Source organism: Lichenostomus cassidix, chromosome 18, assembly GCF_008360975.1.
Source record: "Lichenostomus cassidix isolate B80296 chromosome 18, HeHo_3.0, whole genome shotgun sequence".
Taxonomy (NCBI): Eukaryota; Metazoa; Chordata; class Aves; order Passeriformes; family Meliphagidae; genus Lichenostomus; species Lichenostomus cassidix.
The window spans coordinates 7,313,231-7,330,402 of record NC_139498.1 but is presented as its reverse complement, the minus strand read 5'-3'; the positions used below and the strand labels follow the sequence as shown (position 1 = coordinate 7,330,402).

General features: G+C 54.7%; 1 protein-coding gene across 2 annotated transcripts in view; it reads right to left on the bottom strand.

Annotated features, from left to right (window-relative positions):
• MGAT5B (alpha-1,6-mannosylglycoprotein 6-beta-N-acetylglucosaminyltransferase B) overlaps nt 1–16,030 on the bottom strand; it is a 62,468-nt gene extending 46,438 nt beyond the window's left edge. For both annotated transcript variants that reach the window (XM_085077866.1, XM_085077867.1), the window contains exons 1-2: nt 15,744–16,030; nt 9,358–9,470 (exon numbers count right to left, since the gene is read on the bottom strand). In XM_085077866.1, the coding sequence (XP_084933992.1) occupies nt 9,358–9,470; nt 15,744–15,811 (181 nt within the window). In that variant the 5' untranslated portion in view covers nt 15,812–16,030. The remainder of the gene's footprint in view (nt 1–9,357; nt 9,471–15,743) is intronic.
• Between the last annotated feature and the right edge of the window lie 1,142 nt (nt 16,031–17,172).

Sequence of the window (17,172 nt, the reverse complement as noted above, 5' to 3'; positions counted from 1 at the left end):
CAGCTCCACCCAGACACGTCTGCTCCCTATTTCCATACAAATAGGAACAGGCAGGAAAATGAAAATGAACAATACAGACGCTCACACTCCCAGTCGGGAGTTTTCATTGCTGCAAGGGAGAGCACAGGGCTCTTCCCCCCAATTTTTATTACTTCTTACCCCCCCGGGCACACACCAGAGACCTGATGTCCCCTCTGGGATATGGGGACAGTCCTGCCAGGAGCCATCAGTGCAGGTAAAAGGAGCTGGATCATCTCCTCTCCCCCGCAGCCCCTGGAGATGGGCTGGGGGAGTTGGGAAGCTGGGGAAGAAGAGATGAAAACAGCCAGCCCCAGCACAAGCTGCAGTTCACCTTTTATTTATTTTAATATATCTTTTAACCCATCTTCCTTCCTCCTTCTCATCCCCCTTTCACTTTTTCTTTTAAAGAAGCAGCAGCGGGGAATTTTTAGTTGCTTCTCTATTGCCAGCCAGCACTATTTTAAATTGCATTTTAAGCTGTTCTGCAGCGCTTCAAACACCTCGCACTGCAGGAGAGGCTTCCAAATTACAAGATTAACATCGATTTTAAATTGCTTCCTAAAACACAAGGGCTCCAGCCCAGGGATGGATCAAGGGCAGCTGCTGTAGCAAAGCCCAGAGGACAGCAGAGCTCTCGGGGAGCCCACTGGGGTGGATGCTGTTGGTACTGGGGGCAAAGTGGACCCTGGATTTGCAGCTGGGACCCCAAATTCCAGGTGAGGAGCAGCACTCCCAGGGCAGGGAGAGCCCAGAGTGACTCCACAGACCCACGAGACAGTGACCAACCTTCCTTTGGGTCCTTGGTCTTGATGAGAAGCATCTCTTCAAGGGTATCAGCATTTAACTCAACTGGTTCTTCTCCTAACGGTCCCTGTTGCTCATTGAGGGAAAATGATGCTGTCAGGAGCCAGTGGCCCATGGATTGGAGGAAAGGCAGGGTTTGCAGAGCCCAAAACCAGCCAGGGGAAGGCTCCAGGAGGCTCAGCACCACCATCACTCCTCCAGCTCTGCACACCCAGTGCTGAAGCCCACAGCCACACTCACAGCTGCCCCAGAAGGTTCAGCTTCAGGAGCAGCAGAACTCACCCATTTAACACTTCTGAAATGATTACCCTTTCTCCTTCAGCCAAAAAGATTGGCCAAACAGTGCTGGGCATCCTGCCACTCTGCTTCCAGGGGTGAATAAATCATCCCTTTCCTCCAAACCCATCAATCTCCAGCGAGCCCAGGGGCTGCATCCTCCCAGCAGCAGTGGAGCCCAGAGCAGAGCCCCAGAGCTGGGGGGCACTGGCAGAGCTGCAGGATGAGCCTCAGCTAATCTCTGCTTGAGCTGAACCGAGCCCTGCTCTCTCGTTTAAACCAGAGAAACAAATAAATCAATGAGAAAACCCAGTTTTTACAGAGGCAGCTATGGTTCCCACTGTGCTAGTTTTATTTTCTGAAGTACCTGCTGCCTCCCGGGCTCAGGCTGAATTTTGATTTAGGAGTGAAAAGGGGTAATAAAAGCATAAAGAGCCATTAACATTCCTCCTGGCCATGGTGGGGAGTTGGCTCATCACGAGTTGATGGAAATGCCGTTTGACTTCCTTATGAGCTATAGAAAATCAATTAATTGATTTAATCATTCCCTGGGTGTCCCTGCTTGTGGAGATAACAGAGTGCCAGGGCAGCAGGGAAGGGGCCAGCACACATCCCTGCTCTGAGCTCTCCAGCACTGCTGCCCCAGCTCAAGACGTGTGAATTCACACTTCCATTTCTCAATAAGTTCGGTGGCATAATTTTTGTGCTTCTCTTGGAGCCTGCAGGCATTCCATTCTGAGCAACAATTGCATCAAACAGGCACTTCTTCAGTAAGAGACATTTTCCCAGGGTGGATTAAGCCTTAACCACTACAACAGCAGCCCTGACACTTCCTTCTGCCCCTCTGTGCCCAGCAAAGAACCAATCTGCATTTTGCTCCCACAGAAGTGGGCAGGAGCCCCCAGTGTCATGTGGAACCCCAGGGATGCCTTTGTTTTCCTTATTTTAACAGCTCTCCTTTCCCTGCCGGCAACAGCAATTTAATAAGTGTGGTAAAGGTTTACATTTCCACTTTAAATTCCCTTTCCACGAGTGGGCTGAGGAAGGGAGCACAGAGCATGTAACAAGGGGGGATGCAGAGCTTGGGGCTGAAGTGGGGACATCAGCAGGAGAGGCCACATGCTTTAAATCAACCCTCACTTTCTCCATCCAGGCAAAAAAAGAGAAAAAAAAGCAGATTAAGGACACCCCTGTGCTGGCCATGTTGGGGTGTGGAGCCAGTGGCACTTGTGGGTGTTGTGTCACCCACTTCAAAGAGCCCTTGGGGCAGCCAGGCACCAGCAGGAGCTGGGAAGGGCAGTGCTGGGGGCAGGAAGCTCTCATCCTACATCTGACCTCACCTTGTCTGCTGTCTCCATTAACTCCTTTCTCCCCACCAGTGCTTGGGCAAGGAAGGAGGAAAACAGAGGGTGCTGCCCAAGCTCAGCATTTCCAGGAGAGCCCCAGGGCCAGCCCTGCTGCCCTAGGAAAAATCAAAACCCATCATCTCCCTCAAAGCTCCTCACCGAGGAGATGCTCCCAGAGCCAGCCAGCTCTGCTTGGCACCAACCAGACAACTTCCTACAGCATCAGCTGGCTGCCCAGCCTCTGAGGAGTCACAGAGTGGCTTTGGAAGGGATGGATGCAGAGGCTGGACGTGAGCCCCAAGCACTGAAGAGGCTTCTCCACATGGCTTCCCCCTGGCTGGCACCCACAGGATCCAGGGGAGTCTAATCCAGCTCTGGATGCAGCAGCAGGAAAATTAAGCACTGGGGATGTTCAGGTCCCAGCTAGTGCCGAGGAGGTGACACCACACTGTGACCCACAGCTGGGAAACAGCCTGGATAACAGCCTCAGAGGAGTGCAGGAAGAGGGGCTTGGAGAGGGGAACCTCCTGCCTTTTGAGGGAGTTTTACACAAGCAAACCCTGAGAAGAGTCTCATCCCTCCTCCTGGAGCAGCATCCCAGGCACTGCTGGTCAGACATGCTCCAGCATCCCCTGATCCTGACAAACTGCTCACCAGCACTGCAGTTATCCAGCAGACAACATCAAAACATGACACCAGCAGCCCGGGAGAGAGTTATAACTCACTCAGGAAGAAACTGGGAATAATTAGTGCTGAGTTTGCCCAGCAGAGCCTGCCCAGCTCCCTCCCTCCCTGCCCCTGTCCCCTGTCACTGTCACCTGCTTACAGGGATCTGCACCACTGGTTCTCCTGTCACCTTTGCTATGTGCTAAAGGCAGCAAGGTAAATTTATAGTTCACATGACTTCTTGAAGGCATAGGGAGCATGGACAGCCTTGGATGCACAGGTCTGTGTGCTGTGTCTCAAGGAGGAGCCCTTTCTCCCAGGTGCTCTCTCCAGGCAGAGCACCCAAGAAAAGGGATCCACAAAGCCACAAAGCAACTTTTGGGTGTTTTGCCCAACTCAGGCTCCTGTCAGAAGAGCTGTGTGTTCTGCCCAGAAGCACACTGGGATCTGTCACAAGTTTGCAAATGGGTCCTGAAATTCCCTTTCCCAAGACAGAGGGAAGTTGAGCACATCTGTGATTTACTTTAAAGCTCCCTTGGGCTGAGCAGCATCTCACTGCAGCCAGGACAGAGCTGAACTGAGCTGTCCCCTCCTCTGCTGTCATCCCCCACAAGGAGAGGGTACCCAGCAGGTCAGGATCATGGACACACACCTCCTCCTCCTCCTCCTCCTCCTCCTCCCCTCCCAGCAGTGCAGACAGCAAGGGGGGATGACAGAATTACTCAAGCTCGCTCTGATCGTTAGCAAATCCAAGCTTGACCTTTCTGCATCCTCTGAGAGAACAAATGGTGATGTTACCTGGCCAGGCTAACCCAGCTGGGACGCTGCTGGAGCAGAAGGAAAAGCAGCAGAGACAGGAGCAGCAGCAAAGGATCCCTCTGAGGAGATCATGCAGGTTCTCACATTGCTATTTGGCCTCTCTGCTCTGCTCCTCAGGGAGCAATTCAAGGCATTGAAATAACATGAGATCCTGTTGCTTCACGGTGCTGTGGCTCTGAAATGGTGAAGATGACCTACAAAACCCCCAGCAACCTTCAGCACCAGTGTCTGCAGCACAATTCCCACCCCTCTGCAACATCCCTGCTCTGGAGAGGAACAGAAGCCACAAATACCAAAGCTTACAGCTGTGCTGTGCAGCCCTGAACATCTCCCTCTCTCCTCTTCTGTGTTCACTGATGGAAGAAATCTCTTTGAGCAGGTGAGACTACAGGAACTGGAGCAAGCAAAGCTCCAGGAGAGGCAGAGCACTCCAGGTGCTGGAATACTGAGGGGTGTGAGGAGAACAGGGCAGGAATTCTGCCAGGTGATGTTTTAAACACCATTTCCAGCACAACACGCCTTGGCTGTTGGCTCTGGACTTCTCCTGAGAGTCCTGGAGCCCAAAGGGGCAAACCAGAGCCACTCTGACACCACAGGGAAACCCCAGTGCTCAGCTTCCCCATGGTCTGCATGTGGGACAAGACACTCTGAGCAAGCATGGGGGGCTTCCCCAGCAGCCTTTCTCCATATCTTTTCCACATTTATTTTTATTCACTCGAAAATGAACATAAATGACCAAATCTTCTTGCAGCAGAAACTGTTCTTTGGTTATCTGCAATTGTGCTGTGCCATAGGCCATGGGAAGTCCCTGCAGACACTGCCCACTTCCAGACAGAGACCAGGTTGAGTTAACATTGCCCAGCTGCAATGTCCCAGTGGTGTAGGACTGGGAAAACATCTGTTCTTGCCTCTAAGTTGCTTATTATCCCATCTGGGACTACATCCTGCAGCCCTGACATCATCAAACCCCAAAACACACCTCAGCAACCCAGGACAAGGTGCCATAGCCTTGCAGAGGCTGAGTTTCCCCCCTGCTTGTTTGTACTGTCCAGCTTGTGCTCTAAAATAATTTCTCCCCCACCCTTGTCCTTCCTTCATCCCATTTCCTGTTCCCAAAGCGGTGGAGGAAACACAACACAGGAGCCCAATTGTGGTCACCCACAGGAAACCAGCTGGAGGTGCTGCTGGGGGCTGGTTTTGGGGTGGGGAAAGGCAGGTGCTGAGCTCTCCAGCTGAGCAGCAGGAAACACTCGAAAACAGGTTGGAAAGAGAGTTACAGGAACAGCAAACACACAACTCCAGCTGCTCAGCAAACCCCCACTTCCCGAAGGCAGAGGGATTCAAGGACCTCAGCACCAGAACTGCTGCTGCAGTGACTCCAAGCACTGAGAAACCTGTGAACCACTCCAAACCCTTCTGTCAAAGTCCCCCCAAGGTGAGCTGAAATGGAATCAGACCCCTCCTGCCAGAAGCAGCAGTCCAGCATGAGCTCAGCTCCAGCTCTTTCAGGGTGTCTCGACCTGTCCTACCCATCCCCTGGGTTTGCAGCAAATTCCTCCAGAACCTCATGCCCAACCCTGCAGGAATCAACAGCAAGAGGAATCCAAAGGCTTTTGATTTTCTGAAGCAGCTACAGCAGTTGCAGGCAGCATTCCAGCCACATCTAATCGCGTTTTAACACTTAATAACCTATTTTCCCCCGCTAATCCCCTGCAGCAGCAAGCTCCACCAGCGGGATGTACATCCCACCAAATCCAGCCTGGGGCACAGCCACGGGCAGAGGGACCACTGCCAAATCCCTCCCAGCACCATCAGCAGAGAATTTGGTCATTTTTCAGCATCAGCCTCCTGCCCCATCAGCAGTAAAATGACCAAAGGAAAGATGCTTGGGGGGGAATAAAAGGATCACCAAACATATTAAATTCTGAATGAGAGAGCACAGAAACCTCAATCTCCTGAGTCTAGAGCCCTTCCCAAAGCATCTCCCACATTCAAAATTTATAGACTTCTCTGTTCCCTTTTTTATCTACATCTTTGTTTGCAGAACAAATTCTCTCAGTGGCCATTTCAAAACAAAGGAACCTTTGTCTGTGTTTACTTGACAGCAGCGGATTAGGATAAAATAACTTGCATTTCAGAAGGGGGTTTTTTATTTGTTGTTAAGATGCAAAGCCTCCACTGCATCGAATCACCAAGCAGAGAATCCATCTGAGGGATGATTTCTGGCACACACCGAGAAACTTGGCTTTTGGAGAGAACCTCTGAGAAAGGTATTCACATACAAAAATCAAATTTTAAATGGGATTAACTCCTGGACTGTGACATTATCCATTTCTCCTTTTCATGCTCCTGCCTCACATCTATGTTTATTTTGGTTATGATCGGCTGCTCACACAGTCCAGAAGCCTAGGAAGCTCTGGGCAGGGCTGGGGCATTTTCATGTCTCTCCTTGAATTGCAAAGAGAAATAGAGATAGAAACACCAGGGACCATGAACTTCAGCATTCATCCACAACCCAAAGGATTTTTTGGACGCAGATGATTTTTAAGCAAATGATTTTTTGATATTCCCCCAGCTCTCTGCAGCCACCCCAGAAGGGCATGGGCAGCTTTCCCTGCTCAGCTGAGCCTGGCAGGACATGTGGGGACAAGGAGCAGCACAAACAGCCCCAAAGGCTGGGATCAGCCCCAGAAGGACTGCAGGAGCTGGCAGTCACTCACCACAAGCCACCCCCAATAAATATTCCAGCCCCTCTGGTAGGGCAGCACACCTGGGAGAGGATGCTGGCAGCTCCCCTGCAACACCCACAAATTAATGAATAATCCTCCAAAGGGCTCTTCCAGGAGTGCAGGTGGAACAGGGACCAGAATCCTTCCCCACCAGGAGCCCATTCCCAGGAAATACTCAAACCTGGGCATGGCAAAGCTGAGGCCACACCCAGGAACTCCTCCCAGGCCACTGACCATGGTCCTGTCCAGCTCTGAGCAGATTCTCACCCTTCCCCACACCCAGAGCTCATCAGCCCAGCACAATTAACCTGCTCCTCCCAGCTCGCCTCCAGCCCAGCGCTGAGCTTAACAGCAACTGTAACCGGCAGGAATATTTCCTGGCTTTCCCAGGCATCCAGAACACGTGTTAATTAAATGCCAGTTTGTTATTCAAACAGACCTTTGGAGACTTCACAGTGCTAATAAGCAGAGCATCCATCGCTGCTCCCACCCTCCCCGCTCTGATGTTCATTCCCTGCTCCTCCACGTGAGCTCTGCATCCCCCACGGCCAGGAGGGACTGCTGGAGTTCCTTCCTCAGCCTCCTGCTCCGGACAGAGGGGGTCAGAGCTGCCCACAGACTCACATCTGCCAGATGTGCTCCCAGAGTCTCCAGGGAGGGAGTTCCCCCAGCTCCCCAGAGGCTGTGACTCCCCATTTCCCAGGGTGTGTCATCCTTCCTGCCTTTTTCCACAGGTGTGACAGTTGGCTTTTCCAGCCATCAGAGCTCCCCCTGACAGCCACAGCCTTCCACAGGTGACAGAGGGAGGTCTGCAGTGACACTGGCCAGCACATTCCCTGAGGCTTTGGTCCCACTTTGCTTTGGAGGTTCCTCACTCCTGGAACAGCTACATCACCCCTAGGCACAGCCAGACCCTACAAAGCAGTGTGACAGCAAAGACTGAACCCCATCAGCCTGAACCTGGTGTTAGAGAGAGAGAAAAAAACCTCTCAGGCTGTGCCTGATGAGCCTTGGGGACAAAGAACACAACCTTCCCCCAATTCAGCATCTTCCTCCAGAGACAGGAGAGAGGATGCTTAGTGTTTAAAACCAGAGTGTGAGGCCATGAATGAAGCTCATCTTCCCCAGTGAGAAGCACAGCAACAGCCAAATGTGCAGCAATTCGTCTGGAAACAATACTTGGTTTGGCAAAGCCACACAATATAGGGGAAAAAAATTGGATTTGCATTGAATTTTTGAGCTTTCTAACAAAGCAGGATTTGCCTTACCCAGCTGGAAAGCTAAGAGACCAAAACCTTGAAAAATTAGAGGACCTAGGTCATAATTTACTTCTTTTCTTCTTTAAATGAGACCAGTCAGGCATTACCAGAAGCAGCATTCAACCTGCACCACCTTGGAGCAAAGCAGAATCTCTCCCAGGCAACAAGTTTGGAGCTCACAGCCCTCAGCAAAGCTGAGGAGAGTCAGGCAAGAGGGTGAACCTATTTACACTCCTTGACTTAATCATTTGAACCCGTAAATGGGAAGGATTTGTGGTGTGAGGGCCTGGAAAAGGAATTTTCTTTCGCCCCAGCTCCAGGGCTGTGCTGACACTGCTCCCAGTGAGCAAGAGACAGGCAAGGATGGAGTCAGGGGACTCAAAGGTTAAATTCCTGACAAGGATAAGGATTGGAAAAGCCACTCCAGGGCATCCAGAAAGGGGTAAAGAGCTGAGGAATTGCCTTCTTGCCATCATTTCACCCCAACTTCCGAGCCCTCTGGGGTGACCCCAGGTGCTCCTGCAGGTTGCTAGAAACCTTTGCTGCTCTTTGCAGCACAACCTGGGCCATGTCTCATCTGGTCCCACAGTAAATCAGTCTCTTTGCCTTTCTTTACCAACTTCTCAGGGATGCTGGGGCTCCTCTGGGACAGAGAGCAGCTCTAACAGAGACACTTCTAATTTCCAACTCAGGAAAATCCAATCTGGAATCACAGGAAAAGGCAGGAGAAGCTCAATCCATGGCAGCATTGTCCTTCCAGAGCAAGGGCAGGACATGACTGTCCCACCAGCGAAGTGTCTCCTGAGATGACTTGATGTCTCACCAAAGAGATGCTTTAAAAAACGCAACAGAGCTCACACTTGCTAAAAATCAGATTATTTCTCTCCGACATTTCAGTACCTCCATAAAACCACAAAGGCTTTTTATTTTCACTTCCCTAAGGAACAATTTCCACTCTCTGCAGACCAAACCTCAAACCCACTGAGGCCTCCAAGCACCAAATCCCCCACACCTCAGACCAGGGGCAGACAACACAACCCACACCACCACCAGCTGAAGGTCTGATCCCACTGCTTCCCCATCACTCTGCTGCAAGCCAGGGCCAGCACCACACTCCAGCACTCATCCCACTGTGCCACACCCCCAGATGTGGACACAGCCAGCTGCAAAGTGCCCAACACGAGAGGCCAACAGGAGCCTGAGCCATCCTGGCATTCCCAAACTGGGCCAGGAGGGGCTGTGGGGATGGAGGAGCCAAGCACTATCCTCCTGCATGCCTGGCACTCACCAGCTCAACAGGACCTGATGAGTCTGAGGTGCCCCTGGGGGTCACAGAGCACCCCGTGGGGGTCACAGAGCACCCCGTGGGGGTCACAGAGCACCCCGTGGGGGTCACAGAGCACCGAGGGGACAGGAGGGACACAGAGCCATGCTCACCTTCGGTGCGGATGGTGAACGGCGAGTCCCCCAGGCGCTTGGCTGAGAATTGTCCTCCCAGCGACGTCATCAGGAAGCACAGCGTGAAAAATCCAATGCCCAGCACGAAAATCCTGCAGGGAGGAAAGCAGAGCTGGAGCAAGGTGTGGTGAGGAGGCAGCTCCTCGCTCCTGGGGCAGCCCCACCACACTCTGCCCCAGGGTAATCCCTTTGCACGGCAGCAGGAGATGCTTTGGGTGTGTGGGACAATCCCAGCTTCCCAGCTGCTCCAGCAGCTCACCCAGCCCTGGCAGGGAGCATCTGTGCAGCCCCAGCCCCACCAGCACCTCACCCCAGCCACAGCCACAGCCAGGAGTGCTTCACAAAGAGCCCCAGAGCACTTCTGCCCAACCCTGGGGTTTTGCCCGAGAACCCCTCTGAAATCCCTGCAGCCTGCTGCAACGGGCAGGGCTCAAGGAATTCTCCACTCCACTCAAGAGGCAGTGGGGTATTTTCATCTCCAGTGGGGAAGCTGAGGCAGATCATGACTGCCTGCACGATGCTCCGCCAGGTGCAGCCCAACAGCCCAGACTGCAGGAACCACTACAATAAACAATCCCCGTGTTCCTCTGGGAGAGAGGAGTAAAGAGAGACCTTTACCTTCCCTTCCTCCAAAAGGATCTAAAAAAAGCCCTTTTATTTTTTTAAACAATGTCTTTTGTTCCCCTGTAACTAGGCCACCGGCATTGTCTTGGTGGGACCGTGGCCAGTCCCTAAGAGGAGGGACCTGCAGTGGCAGCACTGACGTGGCCTGGGGCCATCCCATCCCTGCTGTGTTCCCCCAGGCTGGCAGGGCAGTGGCTCCCACAGGGACACACTGGGCAGGATGTCAACCTGCACGTCACTCCCATCCGAGCTCGGGTCACCTCCAGCCCCAGCACTGCTCCTGCTCAGGCCTAATCCACTCCTTCGGGGTGGAAAGGCTGAAGGCAAGAGCTGTGAGCCAGCCCTGTGCACCAGGGAGTGTAGAGCAGAGCACTCAGTGCCAAGGGATGGATGTCTGGCCTCCTTCCACCGCTCAGAGACGCTGCCATCAGCCCTGGGAGTGCTGGAGGGGCAGCATCCTCCAGCAGACAGGCAGGAAAAGCCCTGCCAGAGTCACTGCCAGGTGAGTGTGACAGCTCCCCGAGCAGCAGAGTGATCTCAGCCACAAAACCCAGGGGAAACCTCGAGCAGGAAAAAGAGAAAACCCCCAGACAGCTTTGTGAAACAACAGGTTTGTCTTCCAGCAGATAAATCCTGTGTGGGACAGGGAGCTGAGGAAGCCCTTGGGGTGCCTGCTGGCATTGCTGCCTCTCAGCATCCCTGAGCCAAAGGGAAGTAAACCACAGAGGACAGGAACCTCCAGCTCTCCTTTACAAGCTCACAGCATCCTCCACAGGGCTCAGGAGCTGCACACAGCCACAGCACAGCCACCCAGGCTTTTCCAGCTCCAAAGGAGCCCACAGCTCTCCAGCTAAGTGTTCCTACACAGCTAAAAGGCAGAGGAGTAGGAACCAGCCCTTAGCTCTGGGCTACAACACACCAGCAGCAATTATCTGCCGCTGGAAAGGGCTAACAAATAAGGTGACCTGCTTCAAAGCCCTTGTTAGAGACTGGAGATGTTGTGGAGAGCTCAAGTATGGGGTCAAGCAGCTCGAGAAGGACTGGGCTTCCCTGGGGAAACCTGGTGGAGGAGCTCCCAGGCAACTCCCTGCTGTCCCAGCACAGCATGGCCAGGCTTTCCTTGCCTGGAAAGGCTCCTGGGCAAGACATGGCACTTGCAGGGGATCCCAGGAGCTCCAGCCAGCCAGCTCTGACACTGCTGTCACACAGACAGCACACACCTGAGCCAGGGCAGCCTCACTCTCAGCAGAGCCAGCTCAAGAACAAAGGGTTTCCTCTGTCTGCTCTGAGGAGGATCAGCTTTGCTCCCAGCAGACAGACACCCCCATGGATCAGCCCTGCCCCACCTCCAGCAGATCAGGGACACATGGCTGTGGGCTCTGGACGAGCAGCACAGCACAGCTCCCCAGCAAATCACCTCTTCTCACCTCCCACTGAATCAAGGGGTAAAGCAGCACCCCAAACTGTCAGCACTGAGGAGCTCTGCCAGCAGCACACTCAGCACCAGCTCAAACAGCCCTGCCAGCCAGGCTGGAGAGCTGGCCCACCTGGGAGAACTGGCCCACCTGGGAGAACTGGCCCACCTGGGAGGACTGGCCCACCTGGGAAAGAGGATGTTCAAGTGCTTCACTAACACTGCCTGACATCCCCGTCAGGCACTCCAGGAGCAGAGCAGCTCAGATCCCTTTAATTTCCCAATGAGCCACTTCTGGAGGGGTGGAAAGCAGTTAATAGAAGATATATAAAGCACTGTGCACTCGTCTAATGCAGATTCCCATCCCCAAAGGCCTGGCTGCAGGCACAGCTCTACCAGCATTAAGCAGTGGAACAGAGCCATCCCTCCCCAGCAGAGGCTGAGGAACCACCAAGCTGTGACATCTACACACGGAGATCACACAGACCTCAGTCCCCATCCCAAAGCAGACCTGGGAGCAGGGTTTCCAGGAGCCATGGCCAGCTCCAGCAGGGATGTGCTTGTGGAGGCAGCAGAGCATCCCTGATGCTGCAAAGCAGCGTGGTGTCCCATAAATAGCTGGGAGAGGGGGTGATTTGGGGACATTAGTGCAGTGCCATTATCACAGGCTGTACCCAGCACGGTGCTGGGGCTGGGAAAGGCTCTCAGGAGCACCATGGAGGGAATTGCTGCACCCAGCTTGGCTTTGGAGCCTAAGCTTTGGCTTAGGGAACACTGCCTGCCATGGCACTTCCCTGGCAGGAGAGGACAGCAGCAGAGTGGAGAAGGAAGAAGCTGAAGGAGGTCGAAGCCCAGCCAAGTCCTGCAGCCCAGAGTCCTCCCTGGGAGCAAATCCTGGCACAAAACCCACCCACAGCCCTGTCCTGCTGCCCCCTTTCCCAACAAGGGGCGTTTTGACAAAGCATTACCTGAATAAATACTCAGATCTTATCCTGCTCTCACACCTCCTATTGACAATACCTTCATCATTATGCAAGACCTTGTTGATGCTTTTTAATCTTCATAATTATAGTCTGGCAAGGAGGGATGGTTAAACACTGAGCAGAAAGAAAAAGGGGAAGGGAAGAAAAAGATGCAAAGGTGATCTGTGCTCTACCATCTCCCTAGGAAACTAAACCTTTTTCATTTTGACTGGATTACAGAGAGAGTTGGGGAGATGCAAGATGCTTTTTTTAACCAAAAAAAAAAAGGAAAAAAAGGGAAGAAAAAAAAAAAAAGAAAGAAAAAAAGAGGAATCTGAGCCTAACTGAAATTGCTGTCCTGGGGAGATCAGTGGATCCAGCCAAGGGCAGTGCCCAGGGAGCAGGGAGGGTGCAGAGCTGGGCTCTCAGCCTGAGACTCTCTTTTACTTTTGCTGATGTTCTCCAGGTGAAGGAAAATGCTTGGCCCAACCTCAACTGAGGGGAAACTCCTCACACAGAAAACAAATATCACAAAGTAGGTAAAACATTCCAGATCCCAGAAACAAATGCACATACTCCCCCAAAATCAACTCCAACTCCCTGAAGACTACGGAGCTCCAATGACCCAATAACATCTATCCTGCATGCTGGCTTTGCCTGTCATCCAGTGTCACATTTAATTCATCACTCAGGCACAATTCTGGTGCCAAGTCCCTCTCCACATCCTCCCCAAACTGAAATGTTCACAGTTCTGGGTTCTGGCTCAGTGCCCAAAAGAGATTGAAGCAAAATTCCTCAAGTATCTAGTGAAAATTGGAAGTGATGCCCCAGTCATGGCAGATTTTAACCCATGGAACTGAAAGCTGGATGTGGCCAGGAGGGTCTGAGGGATGGGATGGGATGGGATGGGATGGGATGGGATGGGATGGGATGGGATGGGATGGAAAGGCCAGCAGCACCCAGCAGGACAGGGCTGTGACACTGGGACTGTGAACCCACAGGGAGAATATTACCCAAGTGCATGGGGAAACCAAGGGCTACAGAGTCAGGTAGCATCTTTTAGCAGACAACTTTTCAACCCCCAAATCTCTAGAGCCCAGAAGCTGAGCCACCATTCCTAGCAGCAGGAGAACTCAGTTAATATATCATTCCTCTCCCCCAAACCTTTTTTGCTCAGAGCCCAACACCATCCTGATACTCAGCCGTGGGCATCATCCTCCATGCAGGGCACCAGAGTGATCTCTCTTCCTGATCACTGAAATATCCCATGGAAAGCCCAGCTTTGGTTTCTAGCTGGCAAATGGAACTACAGAGCCAAGAGCTGGGCGAGTTGGACCAGAGCTCCTTGCTGAATTCTTGCCCAGATCCAGCACCATCACAAACGAGACAGACTTTGCTGCTGACATGAAGTCAGAGCCATCCTTGGGCATTCCTGTGGTTTTCTGCACTGATCCTCTCCCTCTCCCCTTCTCTTTGCTGCAGGCACTCTCCCAGCTCAGGGTTCTGCATTGCTTTGCTAAGTGTGTCTGGAGGGTGGTTAATGAAATGTTTTGGTGCACAGGATCAGCTTTCCTGTCTGCTGTTTGCCGATGGCTCCGCTGCTCCGACGGCAGCAATCTACATCAGGCAGGGAGGGGATTGCACCGCGGGATTCCCTGGAGCAGCGGCGAGGATTTGCCCTGCCAGCAGCACGGAACCCATTTACAGGAGCCATCCTGATCGCCAGGATCTTCTCCCACTCCTGGAGGTTATCCTGATCCACATCAGCTGAGGGTGTGGGGTGCTGATTTTGGGGGAGCAGAGCTGATTTTTGGGGAGCAGAGCTGGTTTATACGAGGTTAAGGCTGGAGCTGGGCAGTGCAAACACTCGCCCACGCTGGGCTGGGAGCAAGGTGACACTGTGGCATGGGGTGTCACATTCAGCCCGACAGCAGCATGGAGGAGATGCAGAGGTCCTGGGCACTGTTGCAGAGCTAGGAGAGGGTCTTGGGAATTTCTGGAAAGCCTGACTGTTAACAACAAGGTAACCCCGCTGGTTCCAGTGGCACCAGTACTAGTCTGTACTGGTTTGAGAGCAGCCAGCCCAGGGCACATGGACAGGCAGTGCAGGTGCTCCACCTGGACACCAGAGACCACCCAGCCATCACAAACCCCTCATCCACACACATCCTCATCCCCGACGGGACTGTGTGACCACCCTGAAATGCACTCCCTGTGCTCCCCGAGCCGATCCCAGGTCACTGCTGGGGATGGGGCTCTCCTGTCCCGGGGGTGATGCTCAGGGCACAGGGATGCTCAAGTCACTCACTTCCTCCCTGAGGACTTCAAACCCAGTCAAGAAAGCAAACAGCCAAGCAAAGAGCATTCCCCGCGGTGAGTGTGTCCTTCTCGTGTCTCTCACAGCCATCCCCTGCCCCACTTGGAGCTGTGGGAACCTCACACCTCTGCCACCACTTTGTGACACCCCCTCGGCCGAGTTCCCCGGTCCCAGGGCACTGCCGCGGGATCCAGGGGCAGGAATCCCTCCAGGCAAGCAGTGCAGAGCCAGGCAGCTCCCGGGGAGAGGCAGACAACCTCTCCACACCTGAGTGCGAGCGAGCGGTGCAAACACAGGCTGCGCTCTCTCCCAGCGCCGGGCTTAGCCTGGGCTGAGCAAAAAGGCAGCGAGCAGATCCCTCCGGTGATCCCAGACCTCCAAACGCAGCGGAGAGCACTGGGAACAGCTGGGCTGGGCTCACCCCGCCTTGAGCTCCGTCCCCCGGCACCTTCCCCTCTGTCTCTAAGGGGTGTTGGTCCTTCTCCCCATGGAAAAACCAGAGAACTGCCAACATCTCCCGTGTGTCTCAAACCCGGGAGCAATCCAAGCACATCTCCAGTGAAGCAAAAAAGCCGGGAGCAAGGGCTGGAGAGGGGGAGCAAATGTGTGAAGCAAAAATGGGGAGTTACACCGAGGGGGGAAAGCGATGGGTGGGTACGGGCGTGCTGGAGACAGAAGGTTTCAGGTTTGGACATCTACCCCAGCCCCACCACCAGTTCAGGGTGGGTTTCAAAATCCCCATCTGCAGCAGCAGGTTTAAACCAGAGGAACCGAATCCGCCCGAGTATCAGCATCTCCGAGCACGGTACCGAAAAAGCCAGGGGCGAGCAGCCCCGCGGTAACCCCAAAGGCACGGCGGTGGGGTGAAGCGGGAGCAGCACGCTGACCCGCGGGCAGACCCGCCCGGATCGCTGCCATCCTCAGCGGGGCTCAATCCGCACCCCACACCCCGCACAGACCCCAGGCAGCCGCAGCCCCCCGCACCGAGCGCTGCCCACCCGCAGCAGCCGAGCGAGGCGGCAGCGGCCCGAGGAAACACCAACTTTACCTAAAGGGTCTCAAGGTGACGAGGCATCTTCTGACCATTATCTTGCCATCCGCGTTGACTGTGATCATCGTTCGGAGTTGCGGGCAGGGGGTGTCCCCGCACCCCCCAGAGGCAGCGAGCGGGGCTCAGCGGGCGGGGCGCGGGGCTGCGCGGGGGCGCATGGCGGGGGCGGCTGGGGGGACACTAGCCCCCCGCCCTACCCCTGCCCCTGCCCGCTGCCGGCCGAGCCCACGGCCGGGCCCCTCGGCTGCTCTCGGCTCCGCTCCGCTCCGCGCACCCCGCGCTGCGGCTCCGCTCCGCCCCGCACCGCCCCGCGGAGCCTCCGCCGGGCTCCGCTTGCCATCTAGCGGCAGAGCGGCCCTGCGGAGGGGGTGTCCGGCCGGGGGGCACGGGAGGTGGGGGTGCAGCAGCCCCCCGAGCAGGAGAGATGGTGTTTGGGGAGGAGGATGGGTGAGGCTGGGCGGAGAGGGTGGCAGCATCCCCGCGCAGGTGACAACCCCCGGCGTGGGGACCTGGGGAGGCAGGGTGGCCCTTTGGAGGGGGCAGGCAGAGCACAAATGCCTCCGAGCACCGTGCCCGGGGGCTGTTTGATTTAGGGGGTTTAGGAGCAGGGCAAACCTCCCTTGTGGGGAAAGGCGGGTCTGGAGTCAGTGACAGCACCAGGCTGCAGCTTTGCGGCCACATTGTCCTGCTGTCTCTCTGGGGGACACAGTCACGGCCCACGGTGTGGCTTCCCAAAGTGCCCTTTGGGTGCTGCCGAAAGGAGCAGGGCGGTGTCCTGGGAAAGACAAAGAAGGGCCCCGAGAGCTGAGGCAGGAGGAGCAGTGCTGAGCCCAGCAGAGGTGTTTCCGGCTCTCCGCTGAAAGGTGACAAGCACCAAAAACCTCCCAAAACTTGGGACTTAACGGAGCCGAGTGTGCCCAGAGCCCGGAGACAGCTCGTTTCCAGCCCCAGCTAGGATGGGTGCATCCCGCTGGGGGTGAGGGAGGGGTGCAGCACCCCCGGGGGGAGCACAGAATGGCTGGAAGGACAATGTTGCCCACTGTGTGCACTCCTGGCCAGGCTACAGGACAGCACCAGGCTGTGGTCTGTGCCAACAGGGTCCCCTCGTGCTCCTGTGGCCCCATGGCTGGCTGTCCCTCTTTGCACTCAATACCACCATGGGTGCCTAAAGCACAGGGTGACACTGGGGGACATCTGTCCCTTCACCTTCCCCAAGGGGGGATGCTCTCCTCCCATGGTCTTCCCCAATCCTTCATCCCATTTTGGTTTTCCCCAATCCTTCATCCCATTTTCTCCGGGAAAGAGAAACCTCCCTCCAGCCCCACCCGCCTGGCCTGGCTCAGTGATCTACTCCACAAGTGCTGAGCAACCCCAACACCCTCCCAGCACCAGCCACCCACTCCTCTGCAAACTAACCCTGACTGTG